Source organism: Molossus molossus, unplaced genomic scaffold (genome assembly GCF_014108415.1).
Source record: "Molossus molossus isolate mMolMol1 unplaced genomic scaffold, mMolMol1.p scaffold_m16_p_18, whole genome shotgun sequence".
Taxonomy (NCBI): domain Eukaryota; kingdom Metazoa; phylum Chordata; class Mammalia; order Chiroptera; family Molossidae; genus Molossus; species Molossus molossus.
Window position 1 is genome coordinate 64,346,974 of NW_023425353.1, and position 18,402 is coordinate 64,365,375.

Sequence of the window (18,402 nt, forward strand, 5' to 3'; positions counted from 1 at the left end):
AAGAGAGAAAAGAACATCGATAGAGAGAGGCATATCAATTGGCTGCCTCCCACATATGACCGGACCCGGGCAGGAGACTGAACCTGCAACCCAGGCACGTGCCCTTGACTGGGAATCAAATCCAAGACCCTTCAGTGGGCAGGCCAACACACTGCCCACTAAGCCACGCTGGCCAGGGCATCAAATTTTAAACTTGAAAAAAGTCCAGTCCTAGACCAGCTCACCACCCTGCCTACCTTCAATAATAATGAGAGGACAAAGGAAGCAAGCTACACCCCCTACCCACAAATAAAACTTTACAGATGAGATCAGAAGCAGAGTTTCTAAGCACTAAACCAAAGTCCCTAACAGGGATCCAGGACTAAAGTGAACATGTGTTCCCATCAAATTGTATTTGTAATGTCTCCTACATAAATGTAACTTCAAACTATAGCAACATGAGAGTCTTGATCACCTTTCATAAAAGAACCAAGATGTTTTAGGTTTTCTCATTCAGAATCCATTGTTCAAATCCTGCTGTAGTAGAGGAAGAGAAATTAAATCTGATTTAAAATTAGGGCAATTGCAGACCCACTGGTACAAGCATACCAAATGACTAATTGCTCCCTCGCCCTAAACCAAAAACAGAGTGCACTGTGCAGCCTTTCCCCAGCTCTGCCCATCACTGCTCCGTATAAGACTAAGGGCAGCAGTGGGAGGAGAGCAAGCAGCAAATACTAATGACACGTTCACAAGAGCCCAAGGTGGCAGTGCGATCAAGCCCCAACCAAGAAAAGGATCTAAGAATCTCAGCACCCTGGGCCATGCTCTCCCAACACATTTTCAAAACTGGCATCTTAAGAAGGGGGTGGGTCACACAGCCACTTCTGAGATGCAGAATTACTGTTTTCAGGCCTCAGTTCTGCACGTTAAGCAAGTTCTGCCTCTGTTCTGCAGCACTGAGTATGGGCCTCCATAGGCACTAGAGTCAACGTGTGCTACCCTTTTAGGCAAGATAAGGAATGGAGCTCCATGGCCACCAAACCTCCATTTCTACTTGCCCATTCCCTCCACTCTGTTTAATTACAGAAAGTATTTCCAACTCAAGACAAATTTAGCACATTTCTGTAAATATTTAGTCCTCATCTACTATATGCAGGTGCACAATGACACAAAAATGCAGTCTCTGTAGAAAAGGGGTTAAGTCAGCCAGGCTGGTGTGGCTCAGTGGTTGAGTATTGACCCATGCACCAAGAGGTCACCGGTTCGATTCTGGGTCAGGGCACATGCCCAGGTTGTGGACCAAGTCCCCAGTGGGGGATATGCAGGAGGCAGCCAAATGATGTTCTCTCTCACTGATGTTTCCATCTCTCTCTCCCTCTCCCTTCCTCTCTCTATAGAATCAATTAAAAAAAAAAAAATTTAGCCCTGGCCAATTTGGCTCAGCAATTAGAGCATCAGTCTGCAGTCCAGAGAGACCCCGGTTCGGTTCCCGCTAAGGGCACATACTTCGGTTGCAGTTTATCCCCAGCCCTGGTTGGGTCGTGCGGGAGTTGGCCACTCAATGTGTCCCTTTCACGTCGATGTTTCTCTTTCTCTCTTTCTCTCTCTCTCTCTCCCTCTCTCCCTCTCTCCCTCCTTCCCTCCCTCCCTCTCACTCTATCTGAACAAAAAATGGAAAAATGTCCTCGGGTGAGGATAAAAAAAAAAAAATTTTTTTTAAAGAAAAGAGGTTAAGTAGTATCAGAGAAAACAAAAAATTATTTTTAAAAGAACAAATACTACCTTGTTTTTGTATAAGGGCAATAATGCTACTGCACTTCAGAGGGAGTGGAGTATCCCCAGGGGCTGGAATGTTTGGGGAGTGTTTCATAAAGGTAGGAAGGACCAGAGCTGTGTTCTGGAGAAAGGAGAAGTGAAACTGAAGGAAAAGGGTACTCCAAAAGAGGCAAAACCCACTGGATTCAGCTGGTGATTTGTGTAGAGAAATAACTAGTGTGTGTAGAATGTTCAGTAAATCATTTGGTTAGTGGGGATTAAATAGGATAAGCCCTAGGAGGTAGCTGAGGCCAGCTGGCCAGCAGCACCTTAACTGCCATATTAGGACATCAGGTCTCATCCCACAAACTTGTAGCAGTTTCTAACTTCAGTGCAGAATCTCCACAGTCTGTGAAGGGTGTCTGTTGCTCATAAGAGTTAAAAATGCTAACATTTATACCTCAGTTGCAGTTTGTCCCAGGCCCCTGTTGTGGTCGTGTGGGTGGCAGCCAGTCGATGTGTCTCTCTTGTGTCAATGTTTCTCAAAACGCTGACATTTACAGGTGAATTACATAAAGACAAAGAAGTTTAAGTGGACAGAGGATCCGCTATTACAACAACATTCTTACTTATTTGCACTTAAAAATGCCTGGCACAAAGTGCTCCTATTAGCTACCTTTGGGTAACACCATGCTGAATCAAGCACCATCTACTACTCATAAATATGCATGAGATTGTATAAGTATTAAACAAAAGCATTAAAACAAGTTATTGGATATTCTATAATGTCCTTGGGGCAGCAGTTCTAACATAAGGTTACACCATGGATGGACTTTAATGGGACTTTGAACCCCTAAAATTGTATGCAAAAGTTAGTGTTGAGAACTTACTAAGGAGTCTGTTACCTTCTACATCTCAGAGAGATCTTAAACAGGCTAGGAGCCTAACTTGGGCTTATTTTAGCAGAAACCAGCAAGAATTTAACCATGTGGCTGCCTTACATTCCTAAAGGAAGCTTTAAATCAAAGGTTTGGGGGAGTTGGTTAGCTTGGGACAATTCTGAGAAGCTTCTAATATTTTAATATCTCCCTCCTTTCTCATCAAGAACTGCCCAAGGAACTGGTCCCACCATGGTCAAAACTCATTCAGGATTCAAAAAATAGCCAGAGGGAAAGTACTGAAATAAAGACTACTCAACTTCCCTCTCTTCTCACAAGTAAGGCACCAGCAACAGGCCACCAGCCTTCTCTGGTTTCAGCATCTGTTCTCCAAAGGATCTCCTGACCAGGAGATGGTTTCTTTCAAAATTAAACATTCTGAAGGTGACAAGATCCTGACCCAAGTGCTCCAAGGATTGTTGCTTGACTTCTTAGTGGTTTCATGCAAGCTTTTTATATGACCACACACAAGGAGCCTGTGCGGAGAAGCCAAGGGACCACAGGGAAAGAGAAATGTGTTTTAAAGCACTGAGAACTCTTCTGGCTCTGGGTCTTTAACCCTCCCAACCTCGCAGGAAGAGGGCCTGCCAGTGCGTTTTCATTGGACTAGACACATTTAGTATGTTAAAAGTTAATTTGGCAGTTCCATACCATCCACAGTGACCCAAAAAAAAGTTTCATCTCTTTTTCTGATTCTAACACATTCCTACATTTTCTTTGTCGCATTACACTGACAGAGTATCTCTTTAGTAGGTAAAATAAACCAAGTGATCACCATAATACTCACTTTCTCCGAGAGCAAAAAGACCTTACCACAACTCCAAAAAGTGGTGGTCGAGAACCAAAGAAACTATGTCCCAAAATATAATTCGGGCATCATGGACATTCAACCAGGCCCGTTAGGAAGAAGCAAACAGTGAGCTCCGAGGAGCACGGGAGGCAGGCGCCGGGCAGAAGGGCCTTCGCCCTTCCAGAATCACAGGGCCGTGACACCGGCCTGCCTGGTTTGCGGGGCTTTCGCCTGTTTCGTCTAGTCTTAGCCTCAAGCCGTCTGAAAATCACTCGCAGGACAAACATCTAAGAAAGATACGGGTATTTCTCGCCCAGGCGCAACACAACGCCCCGGAGAGCATCCGGCTGGCCCTGGACACGGGTCGGCGCTGCGGATCAGCGGAGCCCAGGGCTTCGGTCAGAGAAGCTAGTTTCCCGCTACCCCGCGGGCCGTCCCTCGAGCGCGGGGCTCTCAAACCTCCACCGGAGGCCGTCCCCCCGATCTCGGCGCCAGCATCTGGGAGGCTCCACGAGCGGCCGGTCAGCACGCTCGAGCGATGTTCAAGTGATGCTCCGTCGATATCACAGCCCTGCGCGCGCCTGCTCCAACCCCGCGCCCGCTGCTGCCCGCCCCGCGGCCGTCAGGCCGGTCTATCGTCCCAGGTCCTGTCACTCACCGGCCCGGCCCGGGCAGCGGGCGCCCACGGCTCCCCACGGGAGCTGGGCCCCCTGGGCCTCCAGGTTTCGGCCCGCCCCTGGCAGGCAGCGCAGGCTGCTGAGCCCCGCAGCAGCGGCCCCGCACCGGCCGCTCGGTCCAGCTCCCAGCGCTGCCCACTGGGTACGGATCAACAACAAGATGGCGGCCAGCCGAGGGGGCGGGGGCCGGGCGTCATAGTAACCAAGGAGGCAAAGAACCCGCCCCCGGTCGAGACGGTCCCCAATTAACAACCTCTTTGCCCGACGCCCGGGGAGTACTTCCCACTGACAGGTCGCCCTGCCTGTCAATCAGAACCAGCCTCTCGGGGCCAGAGCAGAACGCTTTGGCACGTGACTGTGACGGCACGGGTTGGCGCATGCGTGCCTTTCCCGGAGCTGCTGGCGGCAGAGCTTTTGCGGGTGACTCCGAGGCCGTAGCGCCCTTGGCGTCTCTACGTGCGCGAACCTCCGGTGCGGACCGGGCAGCGTCTTCTTACACACATTTAGGGAATTGCCCGCACATTTAGGGAATGTCTGTGGTATGGTTTCGTTGCCACCCACCCGGGAAGGGAGGGGTTGCCGTCCCCCTCTCCGTTCACTGGTGAGGAAACTGAGGTGCAGAGGGGAAAGCGGGACCAAGGTCACGCCACCTCTGGAAGTGGAGGCACCTGGTCTCCTACCTCCTCCTACTGGCTCCAGGGTTTAACGCCCTCTTCCCAGCGGCTTTCCCAGCTTTGGGCCTCACCGGCCTCGAGGCGCAGCCATCTGTGCTGCCCGAGCAGTCCCTGGCCTGTTGCCCACGTGTGTCCTGTCGAGGGTTCCGTTCCCAGCACAACCCCTGGCACACAACGGGCACTTTCCTTTCCTACCCTACAGTATCTTGAGTCCCTATGACAACATATTTTCCCTGCACTGTCGTGATGTGCCTCCGAGGCCAACTATGAGTCCTGGAAAGATGGCTATCCCTGGTCTCCCACACGGAGCACCTAACCCTGGCCTTGGCTTCAGGGTTAGGAGCCCACGTCAAGCGTCAGGACTAGCTAGTCTCTGAGCCTCCGTTGCACCATCTGTAAAATGAGGATAACGGTCTGGCTCTTTAGAGATGAAGATTTAATGCACCCTTAGAGCAGAGAAAGTGCTCGAGAAAAGTCTGCCTGCAACCGCTTCCAACAGCAGCCTGCTCTCATGTTTCTGTCCCCAGGCCAGCTCTAACACCCTCACTCTTTTTTTTTTTTAATCCTCACCAGAGGATATTTTTCCATTTTTGTTCAGATAGAGTGAGAGGGAGAGAGAGAAACATCCATGTGAGAGAGACACATCAACTAGTTGCCTCCTGCACAACCCCAACCAGGGCCAGGGACTAGAGGCAGCCGAGATACGTGCCTTTGACGGGAATCAAACCCAGACTCATTGGTCTGCGGGGCAACGCTCTAACTGCTGAGCCAAACCGTGAAGTGTGTTTTTCCCACAGAAGGCACTCAGCTTCTTCCCCCACCTGGGACATCATAACTGGCTCAAGAAGGGAGGTCTTCCAGTCGCGAGAGGAGTCAGGTCCACAGACTTGGCAGAAGGGAGGAGATTGAGAGAACCTGGGGATACCACAGTAAAGAAAGCCTCCACCAGATAGCAGGTCCTTCTGGAGCTGGCAGTATCCCGGGACCTGATGCCAGGCTGGGCATGGGAAATTGGCTAGCACTGCACCTGGCGGAACCTGCCCTTCTGAAGATTACTGTAGGCCACCTGGCTATGTTCAGCAGCTCGGCTCAGCACAGGGAGGACTGAGGGCCAAGGAACAAGAAGAAACATCAGGAAAAAATGGTAACAGCCCCTCAGAAGAGGGCTACCATCAATCCCTCCATGGCTATCCATGCTACAGCATTCTAAAGTCTGCACCAACCCACTCCTCAGTGCAAAAGCTCCAGATCCTTCCCAAGAAAACCTCCACACACAGTGGACAAACTGTCCCAAGTCTCCTCCTCTCAGTGAAAAAAGGAAGCTTCCCGGGCCCTCTCCATCTGCCAGAGCCTCTGAGGGGACAGGCCCCCACAGTCACCAACAAGACCAACAGACTCTTACTTCTGTAGAGCATTAATCACTGTCATCAGAGCATTGTACAGTGCCTTCTTAAAACTAACCTTACTACTCCCTAGAGTGTTCCCACAAGGTAGGGAGTTCTCCAAGTAAGAACAAGGAAGCACAGATCTCGGAGCTTCTCCCCCGTGTGGGTTACAAGGCTGGAACTTCTCTGTTCGTAATTTTGTTTATTATTGAATCAACTTGAATCAACTTGAAAACACAGCCCATAATCATGTGAAGAAGAAATTCCCACAAAGTGAAACAGCTTCTTGGCCTCAGAGCCAGCGCCAGGCTCCCGTGCTCATGTTGAACAGGTAATCTCTGCCTGTACCTGAGCTCAGATGGTCAGGAGATAGAGGGGGCATGCTGGCCTCAGCAGAACTACCTCCCTCCCCTAAGGGTAGGACCCTTGGTGTGACACCCCCTTCTGCTTGATCCAGCCTGTCCCCTCCTTTCTCATAAAGTCCTTTGAGGTCTGGCTCAAATGCACAGGAAGCCTCCTTGATTCCCCAAAACTGGACACCAGCTCCCCTAAGCCCAGTGCCTGATTACTCTGCCATAATTCATTGGAGACAGTGAAGTATCTGGAGGCCTCTCCCCTCACCACCTTTCCCCCATGACCACCATGAGCAGGGACCAAACCAGCTCTGAGTCATTTCCAGATCCCACAGGTGTTGGGCAAACATTGGCTGAAAGGTGAGTGGGGGTGAAAACAGATCCCATTCAGGGAAAGAGTAGGCGGTGGATGCCTGGTGGTAGGAGGAGATATTGAGATGGGAAAAGGAGAGAAGGTGGGTCCAAGAGGAGAATAGTTGGAAAGAGGGGGACTCATGGGAGTCCTGTGCTCTGCCATCAAAATGCTGAGGGGGGAAATAAGAGAGCACAATGAGTTGAGCCCTGTCCATGGGGTCGGGAGCCCACCTGCCTCCTGCATCCTGATGGTGCTGGGGTGGGCGCTCCCACAGGGGTAGCCATCCATGAGAAGGGGGGCAAGTTTGGCAGGAGTATTCTAAAGCAGCCTCTATGCCCCACTACACAGGATGGGGGATTGACATACCAGGCTCCTGATGCTGCTGGGTGCCTGGGGTGTCTCCATCCTTGGTGCCTCCATGAACGCCTCAGTAGACCCTTCAGTCCCCTGGATACTGGGGCAAAGCAAAAGCAGGAGTTCAGGATGAGACTCTGGGCCAGCCTGAGTTTAAGTAATGGACTTCCAGGCATAGAGGTATGCCAAGGACACTGACCTGTTTAGCAGCAGAGCCTGGGCTGGTTTACTTGGTGCCTGTAGCCCCTGGGCCGATCTAAAATGCCAGCAGGAAGGACCACATGCGAGGGCAGCAGACATGCTGCCTCCAGGAACCAGCAGCATCCATCTACCCCTCTGTGTTTGGGGTGGCCAGTGCCTGTATACAATGTCCACTTTGTTACCCCCACCATCTCCTGGGTTCAGTTCTGTGCCCACAAGGAATTCAGGGTCAGGTTTCAAGTGGAGGGCAGGAGTAAGGAGTAGGGTAAATACCCATTGCGTGACACAGTTGGAGTATCAAGCCCTGGGCCTTATCCACACCATCCCATTCCAAGCCTGGGCTCTGCTAACGATGGAGACAGCTTCCTTCTAGTGTCTTCTGCCTGTAACCTGGCAACTTCTGGAGGGAGGGCAGCACTCCTTAATATCAATTTGTCTACTCATCAGCATGGACATTGTTATCAAATCTTGGCTGAAACCATCTCTCACATTGAGTTCCATTAGTGGGCTGGGGGCGGCAGGAGCACCGGGATAAGCACCCTACCCCCAGAGAAGCCTGCGGAAGAGCCAGCCCAGAGCCAAGAGGAGAAGGGCACTGGTCACTGTCAGCACCACCACAAACCAGGGCTCTGGTTTCCAGAAAGCTTCCATGTCTGTCACAAGCAGGGGTGTCATCATTGCAGGCACCTGAAATAGGAGCCACAGCCTCACCACTGCCCTGCCGAAATGCCCTGATCATCCAGCCTTCAAAACCCTCAAGGGCTTGGCCACCCACACCCCAGATTTGCTCTCTTGTATTGCTCTTTGCACTCAACAGTTCCCCCTGGAATGCATTCCCCCATGCTCCACCTGGAAAACTGGGTCTCCTCACTCTCCAACATCCTCTCCCCACTCAAGGGCCCGAGGACCCCCTCACTGTGGCTCTATGGGTGCTGGTGGCCGCTGTGCTGGCCGTCCAGGGAACTAGATGCACAATGATAGTAGCTGTGGTGCTGAGGTGGGGGATGGAGGGACCTGCATTGGCCACACAGATCAACAGTTCATAGGTATGGGGCTGCTCTGGCCAGGTGGGCCCCAACATGAGGTCGTGCACTAAGACAGCTCCTTGCAGGCTGAATCGGCTCTGACTGTTCCCTGAAAGCAGAGTGGCAGAAGAAGGGGACCATTGCTGGACTTGCCTGCTCCTCTTCCACATCCTGGCAGCCTCCATGGTCCTTACCTCCCACGATGCTATAGGAGAAGGCTAGGCGCTGTGGTTCCTGAGGGATCTGACATGACACCTTGGTCACCTCCATCCTACGGCCTGGGGAAGTGTAGATGGTGAGTTCCTGGAATGGGGGCTCACACTCGGGGGCATGGTCATTCACATCCTGCAGGAAGGTAGCCAGGTTACCCACTCCCAAATTCCCAAGCCAGACTTCAGCCTCCTCCCACCACAGCTAGAGCCTAGATATCAGACAACAGGCTACAAAGCTTTCCACATGAGGCTCTGCCTCCCTCCAGCCAACCAATGAAAGAAACTGAGGCACTGAGTGAAAACTCAGAATGCCAGAGGGAGATCTGAGCTCTTTTCAATTCTTTCCAAGGGCTCAGGGCTCAGTTACCTCAACCTCAATGGTAATGGTGCAGGAGCCTGAGCGGTGGCGACTAGGGTCCTTGTCTTGACTATGGTCATTCACTAGAACAGTGAACTTGTACAACCTCAGCTGTTCATAGTCCAAAGGCCCCAGGAGGTGAACCTCTCCTAGAAGGGGTCATCATATCCTCAGCCTGCAGAGTCAACTCTGGCTTCACCTCTCCATCCCAGCCCTGGGGAGGAAGTACCGCTGAGAAGGTGCACAGAAAAGGTGGCAGATCCGCCAGAGATGTAGTACTCAGTGTTGTCATGTGGGTAATCCATGGCCATGCCCACCACAGAGCCCAGCAGGGTGCAGGGTCTTGCATTCTCACAAACCCGGAATGTGCGAGGAACACAGGCTAGGGAGAACTTGTTGACAGGTATCACCAACACCAGTACTGGCACCTGGGCTGGAGGCCATTAGGCAGTCAAGGAGCTGTCCTGGGGTGCCCAGCCCTGCCCTAAGGGTCTGAGGAGGGAGAGATGTCCCTGCCCTTGGGGGGTCTAAGGAGGGAGAGGGTCTGGTGGGAGGGAGGGTCTAGGAGAGGAGAGACACGCTCCACCCTAAGGGTCCACATTGGGGACGAACAGCCCTACCGGTTTTTGAGAGAAGAGAGATGACCCTGTCCTGAGGATGGGGGGAGGGGAACAGAACAGCGCTGTCCTGCTGTCCAGGCCTGGGTATGGTCACTCACTGGTCAGGGGCTGACCTCATCGAGCACCAGGATGGAGGCTGTGTGCTGAAAGCAGGCCCCAGGGCTGTCACAGTCCAGTGCAGCATTCACCTGGCCAGAGGGGCCAGAGAGTAGGGCCCGCGCACCGCCTAGGAGAGCCTTGAGCCACACTGAGCTGCCTGGGGTCCCGGCATCCACATATCACCAACCTACCCTGACCCCTTGTTTGCCAGACTTCAAAGCAGATAGGCTCCACCACCATCTCCTTCACCCCAATGGTGTGGGTCTGACAGACCCTTGTCTCCCCCTCCCCACCCCCAACCACCCTGCATGTGGGTCTGGGAACCCGCGCGGGGCACCTCCAGAACCCTGTCGCTAAGGCAGAAGCTGGACAGGCCAGGAGGGCAGTGGAACCGCAGCTGGTGGTCGAGGGTGGAGCCGGGAGAATCCGGGTCAGCGCAAGTGAAGGTGCTCAGCACGGAGCCCACAGGCGCGGCCTCAGGGATTTGGGTCCTGGGAGCAGAGGGCGGCAGGGCGGGAGAGCGGTGGCCGGCGCCCCAGGGGTCCAGGTAAGGCTCGGGGATGCTCCCACCAGTAGCGCTGGGAGACGGCGCGGGGGCCAGCGGCCGGCCGGAGTCACGTTCACGGTGAGATGGAGCTCGTCGCCGGCCCACGGCTGGAGCCGCTCGAAGGCCTTCCCCTGCAGCGGAGTGATCGCTGCGCCCCGGCCCCCACCAAGTCCAGGGGCGCAGTGGGCCGCACCACGCCATCCGCTGGATCGGGTGGGAGGGTGGGGGATGCAGAGCTCGCCCCGCCCCATCTCAGTCCGGTTCCCAGCTTCTCACCGATCCCCTGGTGGGGAAGGCGCTGAGCCGGGCTACCCCTCCTCCAAGGCTCGCCTTTAACGCGGGCCGGGCCCCCCAAAGCGACCTGGCCCCAGTTTCTCTGCCTCGGCTCCAACCTCAGTTCTCAGGAAGGCAAGGAGGTACTTCGAATAACATCTGGACCACCCGCGGAGGCATCCTGTACCCCCCTCCACACCCCTGACCACGTCGCGGGGAGAAGAGCAGGCAGGGCACAGGCAAGAGGATTTCATAACGTACCCTGGACCCGAACCACCTTACTCCCGGGGACTAGGTCTTCGGGGATGGTGATATTCCGGTTCTGCTCCCTAAACCAAAGGGGGGCACTAACTCCTACCAGTCTCGCCCCCCCACCACACACAAGACCCTCATCTCCAGCGCAGCGCCTAAGCCCCTCCTCTGGGACAGACACTACAGCAGCCCCCACCTTGGCCTACCCTACTTCCTGGGGCTAGGCCCTGCCTCCCCCACTGTCCCAGGGTAGAGGAGTCTTCCTGGAAGGCGACCTGGCTGGAGGGAGCAGGCAAAACTTTCACCATCAGCGTCCCACTGCAGCTTCGGCTTGGTCCACAGTTCGCCAGGACCTGAAGCTGGAAGATCTGCACCAGCACAGGAAGGGACCCACCGTGTGCCTCACCTGCATGTCTGTGCCCGCCTTCTCCTCAGATAGGCAGATGCCCTTGAGGAACTCCACAAGGAGCCCCAACATTCGCTCCTCCCCAAAATGTGTCATTCTGATGACAAATATTCTTTTGAGTCCCATTCTTGGGCCATTAATCCTTCTATCAGAACATGAACAGCCCCCAAAAGAGTAATACTTGAGTCATTCATGATTTGACTTAGCACCTTAGAGTTGCTAAGAGCCAGTCACTAAGATTTAGAAGTTTTAAAGAAGGAACTTCTCTAACCTCTTTCAGACTGCACTGGCCACTTTACCCAAAACTTTCTCTTATGTGACTGCTCTGAACATTCTCCTTTCTGTTTGAGGCACCATGAGCTCCCAGAGCTGGGGGGCCCTCTTCTTTCTGGAATCCAGAGCCCAGCACTGAACCAGGCCAGGATGGGGGACTGATGGCATGGGGCAGCAGGGGCAGATGGCATGGGCAGCAGGGGCAGATGTGGGCTGTGTCTGGAAGAGGCAGCATAGTGGAGGAGGCCCAGGAGACCAAGAACAAGCACATTTCCAGGAGGTGGTGGCTCTCTCCATTGTATGCTCAATCCATGGATATCCCCAACTCACCTTTTCTGCCTGGCCTTTGAGGCCCTGGGGTGGTGCCCACAGCCAACCCTGCCTATTGATGGAGAAAGGTCCAGGGAAATACGGAGGGTCCTGGGTACTGGTGATGTTCATCTAACAGGACAGAGATGCTGGAGTGCCCATCCCCAGGCCCCAGTGCCCCAAGCATCCCTGTTAAAATCCCCAACAGACCAGCAGGTACCTCCCCACACCCAACTCTCCCATACCCCAACACTGACACCCTAGCCTGGGTCCCATTGGCCCTGATCTTTAATCCTTTCTGTTTTTAAACCATTTAATTTGTTGTTGTTGTTGTTGTTTTTTAACTACACTTATTGCATTACAAAAGTGATACAGAATTGTCATGGAGAATTCAGAACACACAGGAGAACTTGAAAGAATTCAGCTCCTGAGAGGTTCTTGTAGGAACAGTGGCTCTCTCCAAGAACATGTATCATGCAGAGGCTCAGCCGAACACTAAAGGGTCCCTCTGTAGGCAATACTTGATCAGGCAGGGGCTGGGCCTGGTCTCTCCATGTTTCCTCTATTCTGCCCGCCACTGCCCATGTGCTGGACTCACTTGGGCTCCCTGGAGTTCCAGGCCTAGTAGCAGCAAAGTATACAGCCGGGCCCCTAGTGTGACTGTGGCACCTTGATGACCCCCCCAGCTGGCCAAAGGGAAAGTCAGGGAGGCTGTGTTCAGGCCATGCCTGCCCACCCCCTGCCTGCTGCCCCTGGCCTCACCTGGGCTGACAAATCAGCCAGTACACTGGATATGGTCAGGATCCTGTTGCACATCCACAGAGAGTGGTCCCTCCACTGTTTGATCGCCACATGTTAACCGCAGCTGGAGCTCATAGTGGTTCACTGCCAGGGCATCCAGCCGGGCTGAGCTGCTCAAGGTCAACTGTGGCAGGTGGGCAGTGCAGTATGAGGCCTAGGCTCTCCTTCCCCCTGCATCACCTCTGGCTTTATGAATTTAGGGTCTGCCCTTGATTCCCCCCGGCCCCCAGCTGTGCCCATTACCCTACCTGAACCACATCGATCCTCTTCCACCTGGTCAGGCTGGGTGGGTTGAAGAAGGTGGTAGGTGGCTGCACATAAAGCAACTTCAGGGTGGGTACGTAAGAAGAGCAGTTCAAGGAAAAAGACTGAAGGACAGTGCCAGGCCCCTGGCCCTCGGAGACATTTATGAGCCAGGGCAGGCAGTGGAGGTCTGTGAAGAAGAAACGATCAGGCTGGAGGGCCCCATGCACAAGGAACCACACACACGGACATAATTCTGCCCTTTTGCCACAGGTCCTGGCCACATCTTCAGGACAAGCAGCCAAAGCCCTCCTTTTCCCCTACATCCAACCATAGGTCAGCTCATTTCACAGACTGGGAGTGAGGACCTGGTGGAGGAAGAAGCCAAGAGAGGAATGAGGGTCAGGGTTCAGATCTTTGCCCTTTCCTGGCTCTCCCCAAGCCTCTGCCCTCCGTGGTAGCTTATCTGAGAAGGCTCAGGACTCCATTCCACTGTGGAGTAAGTGGGTGAGAACTGGGGCTCCCCCCCCCACCAGCTCCTCACCAGAGACCAGCAGGGCAAGAAGTGCCAGGGGCCTGAACAGCATTAGTGTCCTAAAGATGCAGACAGCAGAGGAGACTCTGGAAAACCAGACGTGTTTGTCAGGCGCACCTGTTGCCAGGTGAGTTGCTCAAACACACTGGGTAGGCGGGACTCCTCCTGGGCCTCCCAACTTGCAGCCCCACCCATCCCCAGTGACTGAGCGCTAGACTCCAAACAGGCATCCAGAGGCCTGTAAAACCCCATTTTTTCATTGCTCCCAATGATTTCCTCCATTCATTACTACAAGCCAAAAGAGATGTGAAGGGAAAAGAATCAAGCTTCAGATGGGGAAACTGAGACTCAGGGAAGTCTTGGTCATGCAGTCCTTGGAGACAGAGCAAAACAATACCCAGGGAAATTGGGCCCAGGACTTGCTACCCCACAGAGTCTGCCCACCCCATTAGAACATTATCTGCATACAAAATCTGAACCCAACCACCAACAAAATCTCTCAAAAGTTGTTTACCTCCATCAAACAAAGGAATCCTTGGTGACAGAAATCAAATAGTGGTTATCTTAGGGGATATTGACTGGAGGGAACACAAAGTGGCCTCCTGGAGTCGCTGGAGATATTCTATATCTTGATCTGTGTGACAGTTGCACAGTGTCCACAGATTTTAATATTTATTGAGCTGTACCTTTGAGAGTTGTCCATTTGAGTCCGGCTGGTGTGGCTCAGTGGCTGAGCATCAACCCATGTACCAAGAGGTCGCCAGTTCAGTTCCTGGTCAGGGCACATACCCAGGATGTGGGCCCGATCCCCAGTGGGGGGATACAGGAGGCAGCCAGTCAGTGTTCTCTCTCATTGATGTTTCTCTCTCTCTAAAATCAATAAAGAAAAAAAAATTTTTTAAGTTGTACATTTGATGTAGTTATGTCAGTTCTTAAAAACATGTCTACATTTGCTCTCTCCAGTCCTTACTTCTCAATCTCTCTTCTACTCACTACAGTCAAGCCTGTTCTTCTTTCCATGAAACTGCCCTGGTTGGGGTCCTCAGAGATTTGCATACTGCTGAGTCCAGCAGTTCTTTCTCCACTCTCACCTCCTCCGCAGCATTTGATGCTTGCTCCCGTGCCTCCTAAGTGCCCACACTTTGTTTTCTCCTACCTTCCTAGCTGCTCCTGCTTAGCTCCTTTGCTGGTTCTCTTTCATCTTCCCTACCTCCACCCGGTGGGGTGTTTCAGGGCACAGTCCTGACTTCTGAACCCACCTTTGCCATCACACCCAGGCACATGGCCTCAAGTACCATCCAGTCACTCTGCCTCCCAGATCCAAGGCTTCAGTGCTGATCTCTCTCCCAAACTCCAGTCACACACCCAGTGGCTGACCTTGCATCTCCCCTTGTCTAACAGACATCTCAAGGGTAACATGTCCACAAATGATCATTCGATTTTTCTCCCCAAACCCTCTCTTCTCCAGTCTTTCCTGGATCAATTTGTGGCAATTCCATCCAACCAGATCTTCAGGTCAGACATCTAGGAGTCATGCTTGATGCTCTCTGTCCCTACTCATATTCATGCATCACCACGGCTTGATTTTTAGCTCCTAAACATACCCCATAGTGACCCCCTTTTGCCCATTAGCTGCACAGGGCCCAGACTCTCCCCTCCCATGTTGGACATGCTGGATGAGGGCAGGAGCCTCCATTCTGATTACAGAGTGGTTCTCCCAAAACAGCTGGGATTACCTAAACAGGAGCCAGCCCAGGTCATTCCCTGCTCAAAAGCCCTCAGTACTCCTCATCACACCAAGAACAAAACCTCCTATTTTTTTAAAAAAATTTTTCTTTATTGATTTTTAGAGAGAGAAGAAGGGAGAGGGAGAGAGAGAGGAGCATGGATGAGAGAGAATATCGATTAGCCTCCTCCTGCCCCCCAGTGGAGATCCGGCCCACAACCTGGGCATGTGCCTTGACCAGAAATCCAACCCGAGATCTCTTGATGCATGGGTCGTCGCTCAACCACTGAGCCACACTGCCAGGCAAAAGCCTCCTATTTCTAAGGCTGCCAGGAGCCTGGTTTTGCTGACTTCTTCACTCCCCCAACTACCACCATCATAGACAATCTGGGCCTTCTTTATGTTAAGGCCTGTCCACCTCCTGTCTTCTCAGGGCCTTACCTGGCTTTCTCTGCCTAGAATGTGCCTCTTAATCTCCCCATGATGGCTCATCCCATACAGAATGCCACTATCTCTGAGACTCCTCTCTCCCAAGTTAGCCCCTCGCTCTCATTGCCGGTATTTTTCTGTCTACTGACTGGTCGGTCGGTCCCCAGTTGGACAGTATCCTTGAACCCAGCCTGAAATCATGGAGCGCCTCAGGGCGCGGGCTCTGATCCCTGCCGGAGAACGCTGCCCTAACCCACAGCCCTCGGTCTCCGCTTGCTGGCGCGGGCGGAGGGGATGCAGACTTCGCTGCAGGGACCGCCGCTGACCGCGCTCCCCACTAGAGGGCGGCCCGGCCTGGCTTGGCTCAGAGCGGGCTGGAGAGGGCGGGCGCTGGGCCTCGCTTGAGGTCCCTCCCCTGTGCTGCAGTGACGTCCCTGGCTCCTGGAGTCCTCAGAGGGGCCGGACCCTCCCATCACTTCCAGGGATTGTCCAGGCCCGCTCCAGGAGCGGGTTCAGTGGGTCGGGCCCCGAAACCCGGCGACTGGGGGCGCTCTGCCCGCACATGGACGCAGCCGGGGAACCCGAGCGCTCAAGGGGTTCCTGAGGGAGGGAACGCAGTTCTGTCCTGGTAAAAATGGGGAAACTGAGGCTACTGTGGGGAAGCACTTGTTCTGGGTCACGCAGCAAACCAGAGTTAGCTCAACCGCCCGCGGCGTCGGGGTACCCCGGGCTTCTAGCGGCGGTCCCGCCCCTCTGCCCAGGGCTGTAGCCAAGTAGGTAGGGGGCGTGGGGCTCATCCACCCGCGGGCCCGGGGGGCGGGGTCACTTCAGCCCCGCCCCGGCCCCATTGGCTGCGGCGCCAGGGGCGGGGCGCGGCTGCCAGATGTTGGGGTGGCGGCGGCGGGAGCTACCGAGGGCGAGGAGCGAGGAGCGGCTGCGCTGGGCAGAGGGCGAGGGCGCCGCTGGCCGGCCCGCCCGGCCCTGTCCGCGCTCCCGCTGGAGTTCGCGGAGGAACTGGCAGGCCTGGCGGGGGCTCCGGCACGGGCATGCACAGCACTCGGCTTGACAGCTTCCTGGGCCAGCTCCGCTGGGAACTGGTGAGGCTTCAAAGCGGTGTGACTCTTAAGGACGTGTGTGGGGTGCACGGCTGCCATCGGCCCGATAGACACACGGGTGGGGGGCTGTCCCGAGTGCCCGTCCAAGGCGGGATGGGGGCGGAGCGGCCCAGACGGCCCAGATGGCCTGCGTCGGGTTTCGGACGGTTGGGAGCTGCGCTGGGCATCAAGTAACAGCCGCCCAGCTGGCCTTGCTGCCGGGACTGCAGAGGGAGCTGGGGGGAGGGGGATGGAGAAACTTCTTTTGGGATGGAACAGTGGGGCTTCAAGAGACTAAAGAGGTGCTGGCGCTGCTGTGGATGCCCCCTATCCCAGGTTGGCCTGAACCTCCTTCCTTTACCCCCTCTCCCACCTGGCAAGTGCGCTATCCTCTTCTGAACGACGCTGTGGGCTTTGGGGAGCTGAATCCCTCTTCCTCAGGAGGCACGGGATGCTCCACCCCATCCCCCAGCCCCGGGCAGGACCTACTTCCCGATTCAGGCCCGCAACGCTGCCTCCCGCCCTGTGGCGGGTGCGGACTTGCCCAGCTCTGCGTGCTGCAGCCTGCCAGACTGCCACCAGGTCGGCTTACGGGAGCCACACGAGCTTCGTGTGCCAGCGCCCCCATGCCCTGTGCTCGCTAGAGGCCCTGCTGCCCAGGCCTGCAGGCCTGTCCGGCCCTCCTGGGCCTTCTGTTCTGGGATTGGCCTAGCCAGGCAGGGAGGGGTGACAAGCACTGCCGCTCCAACTTCTGCCCTCTCTTCCTCCACAGCCCTGTGGCCGGGACACAGGCTCACCCCCAATGCCTGGCCCCCTTCCACCACCCCCCAAACCCGGCCCAGGAGTCCACCACCGGCTCAGGGCCGCAGATGCCTTGGAAGAGGACTCTGTCTGCTGTGTGGAGGAAGAGGAGGAAGAAGGTGTGGTGACAGGAGACAGGGGTGTAGCCTTGGAGGGCCCTAGGGAGCATACCTTGGACTGGGACTCTGGCTTCTCTGAGGTGTCAGGCAGCACATGGAGAGAGGAAGAGCTGCCTGTGCTCCAGCATCCAGCGCCCCCAGCATGGCGCCCCCACAGACAGCGCCTCTCAGCCAGTGGCATTCCCCCGTCCAGCGGAGCCCCTGTGGCCAGGGCACCACCTGCCCACCGACCCCGGCCCAAGTCCACCCCAGATGCCTGCCTGGAGCATTGGCGGGGCCTGGAAGCTGAAGACTGGACAGCAGCCCTGCTGAGCAGAGGTCGAAGTCGCCAGCCCCTGGTGCTGGGGGACAACTGCTTTGCTGACTTGGTGCACAACTGGATGGAGCTGCCTGAGGCAGCAGGTGAGGGGGACAGTGGGGGTGGGCCCCGTGCCCGTGCAAGGCCCCCCCAGTTCCTGCTTGGCCTCTCGGAGCAGCTGCGGCGCCAGCTGGCCAGGGCCCGCCGGGCAGCCATGGCAGGAAAGCGACTGTCATGCCCACCTCGAGCAGAACCCGAACTGCCTGCAGATGTCTCACGCTTTGCAGCCCTCATGAGCTGCCGCAGCCGCCAGCCCATCATCTGTAATGATGTTGTCAGCTACCTCTGACCCTGCCCTCCAGCCTGGGACAATAAAGGCCTTTCTCTGGACTGTCCTTGGTTCCATACGCCTGAGTCTGGAAGGCAGCTCCAGCCCTTTGAGGCCCAGCCCAGGCACTGAATCTAAAGAGCCTTTTCCCTCCCTCCAGGGGTTCCTGTGTGCCCTTGTCACACCGTGT

At 55.1% G+C, this 18,402-nt stretch overlaps 3 protein-coding genes across 4 annotated transcripts in view; 1 reads left to right on the plus strand and 2 right to left on the minus strand.

Moving 5' to 3' along the window:
- The window catches only part of IP6K1 (inositol hexakisphosphate kinase 1), a 48,721-nt gene extending 44,512 nt beyond the window's left edge, over positions 1-4,209 (minus strand). The window contains exon 1 of one of the 2 annotated variants that reach the window (XM_036266341.1): positions 4,124-4,209. The gene's annotated coding sequence lies outside the window, so the exon portion shown is untranslated. Of the gene's footprint in view, positions 1-454; positions 502-4,123 lie in introns of those variants that run through there. The other variant, XM_036266342.1, reaches the window with a different exon arrangement.
- A 2,732-nt stretch (positions 4,210-6,941) lies between these two features.
- CDHR4 (cadherin related family member 4) lies at positions 6,942-15,026 on the minus strand. The gene is given in 23 exon segments (XM_036266319.1): positions 6,942-7,040; positions 7,043-7,078; positions 7,276-7,363; positions 7,463-7,519; positions 8,009-8,151; positions 8,381-8,598; positions 8,684-8,834; positions 9,069-9,208; positions 9,289-9,492; positions 9,774-9,867; positions 10,116-10,269; positions 10,347-10,482; positions 10,485-10,529; positions 10,805-10,860; positions 10,862-10,927; positions 11,091-11,218; positions 11,860-11,970; positions 12,437-12,501; positions 12,504-12,524; positions 12,601-12,763; positions 12,888-13,072; positions 13,427-13,503; positions 15,022-15,026. Coding segments are annotated over 23 exon segments (2,442 nt in total).
- A 1,547-nt stretch (positions 15,027-16,573) lies between these two features.
- On the plus strand, positions 16,574-18,269 carry INKA1 (inka box actin regulator 1). Its single transcript, XM_036267343.1, has 2 exons — positions 16,574-16,669; positions 17,439-18,269. The coding sequence occupies exons 1-2, from the start codon at positions 16,619-16,621 to the stop codon at positions 18,231-18,233; spliced, it is 846 nt and encodes a 281-aa protein (XP_036123236.1). The 5' UTR covers positions 16,574-16,618; the 3' UTR covers positions 18,234-18,269.
- Positions 18,270-18,402: the final 133 nt, after the last annotated feature.

Bases quoted from the DNA above. Each gene is read 5' to 3' on its own strand.
- INKA1 (XM_036267343.1), top strand. From the start codon at position 16,619: ATGCACAGCACTCGGCTTGACAGCTTCCTGGGCCAGCTCCGCTGGGAA. The intron at 16,670-17,438 runs GTGAGGCTTCAA...CTTCCTCCACAG, and splicing joins GCCAGCTCCGCTGGGAACTG to CCCTGTGGCCGGGACACAGG.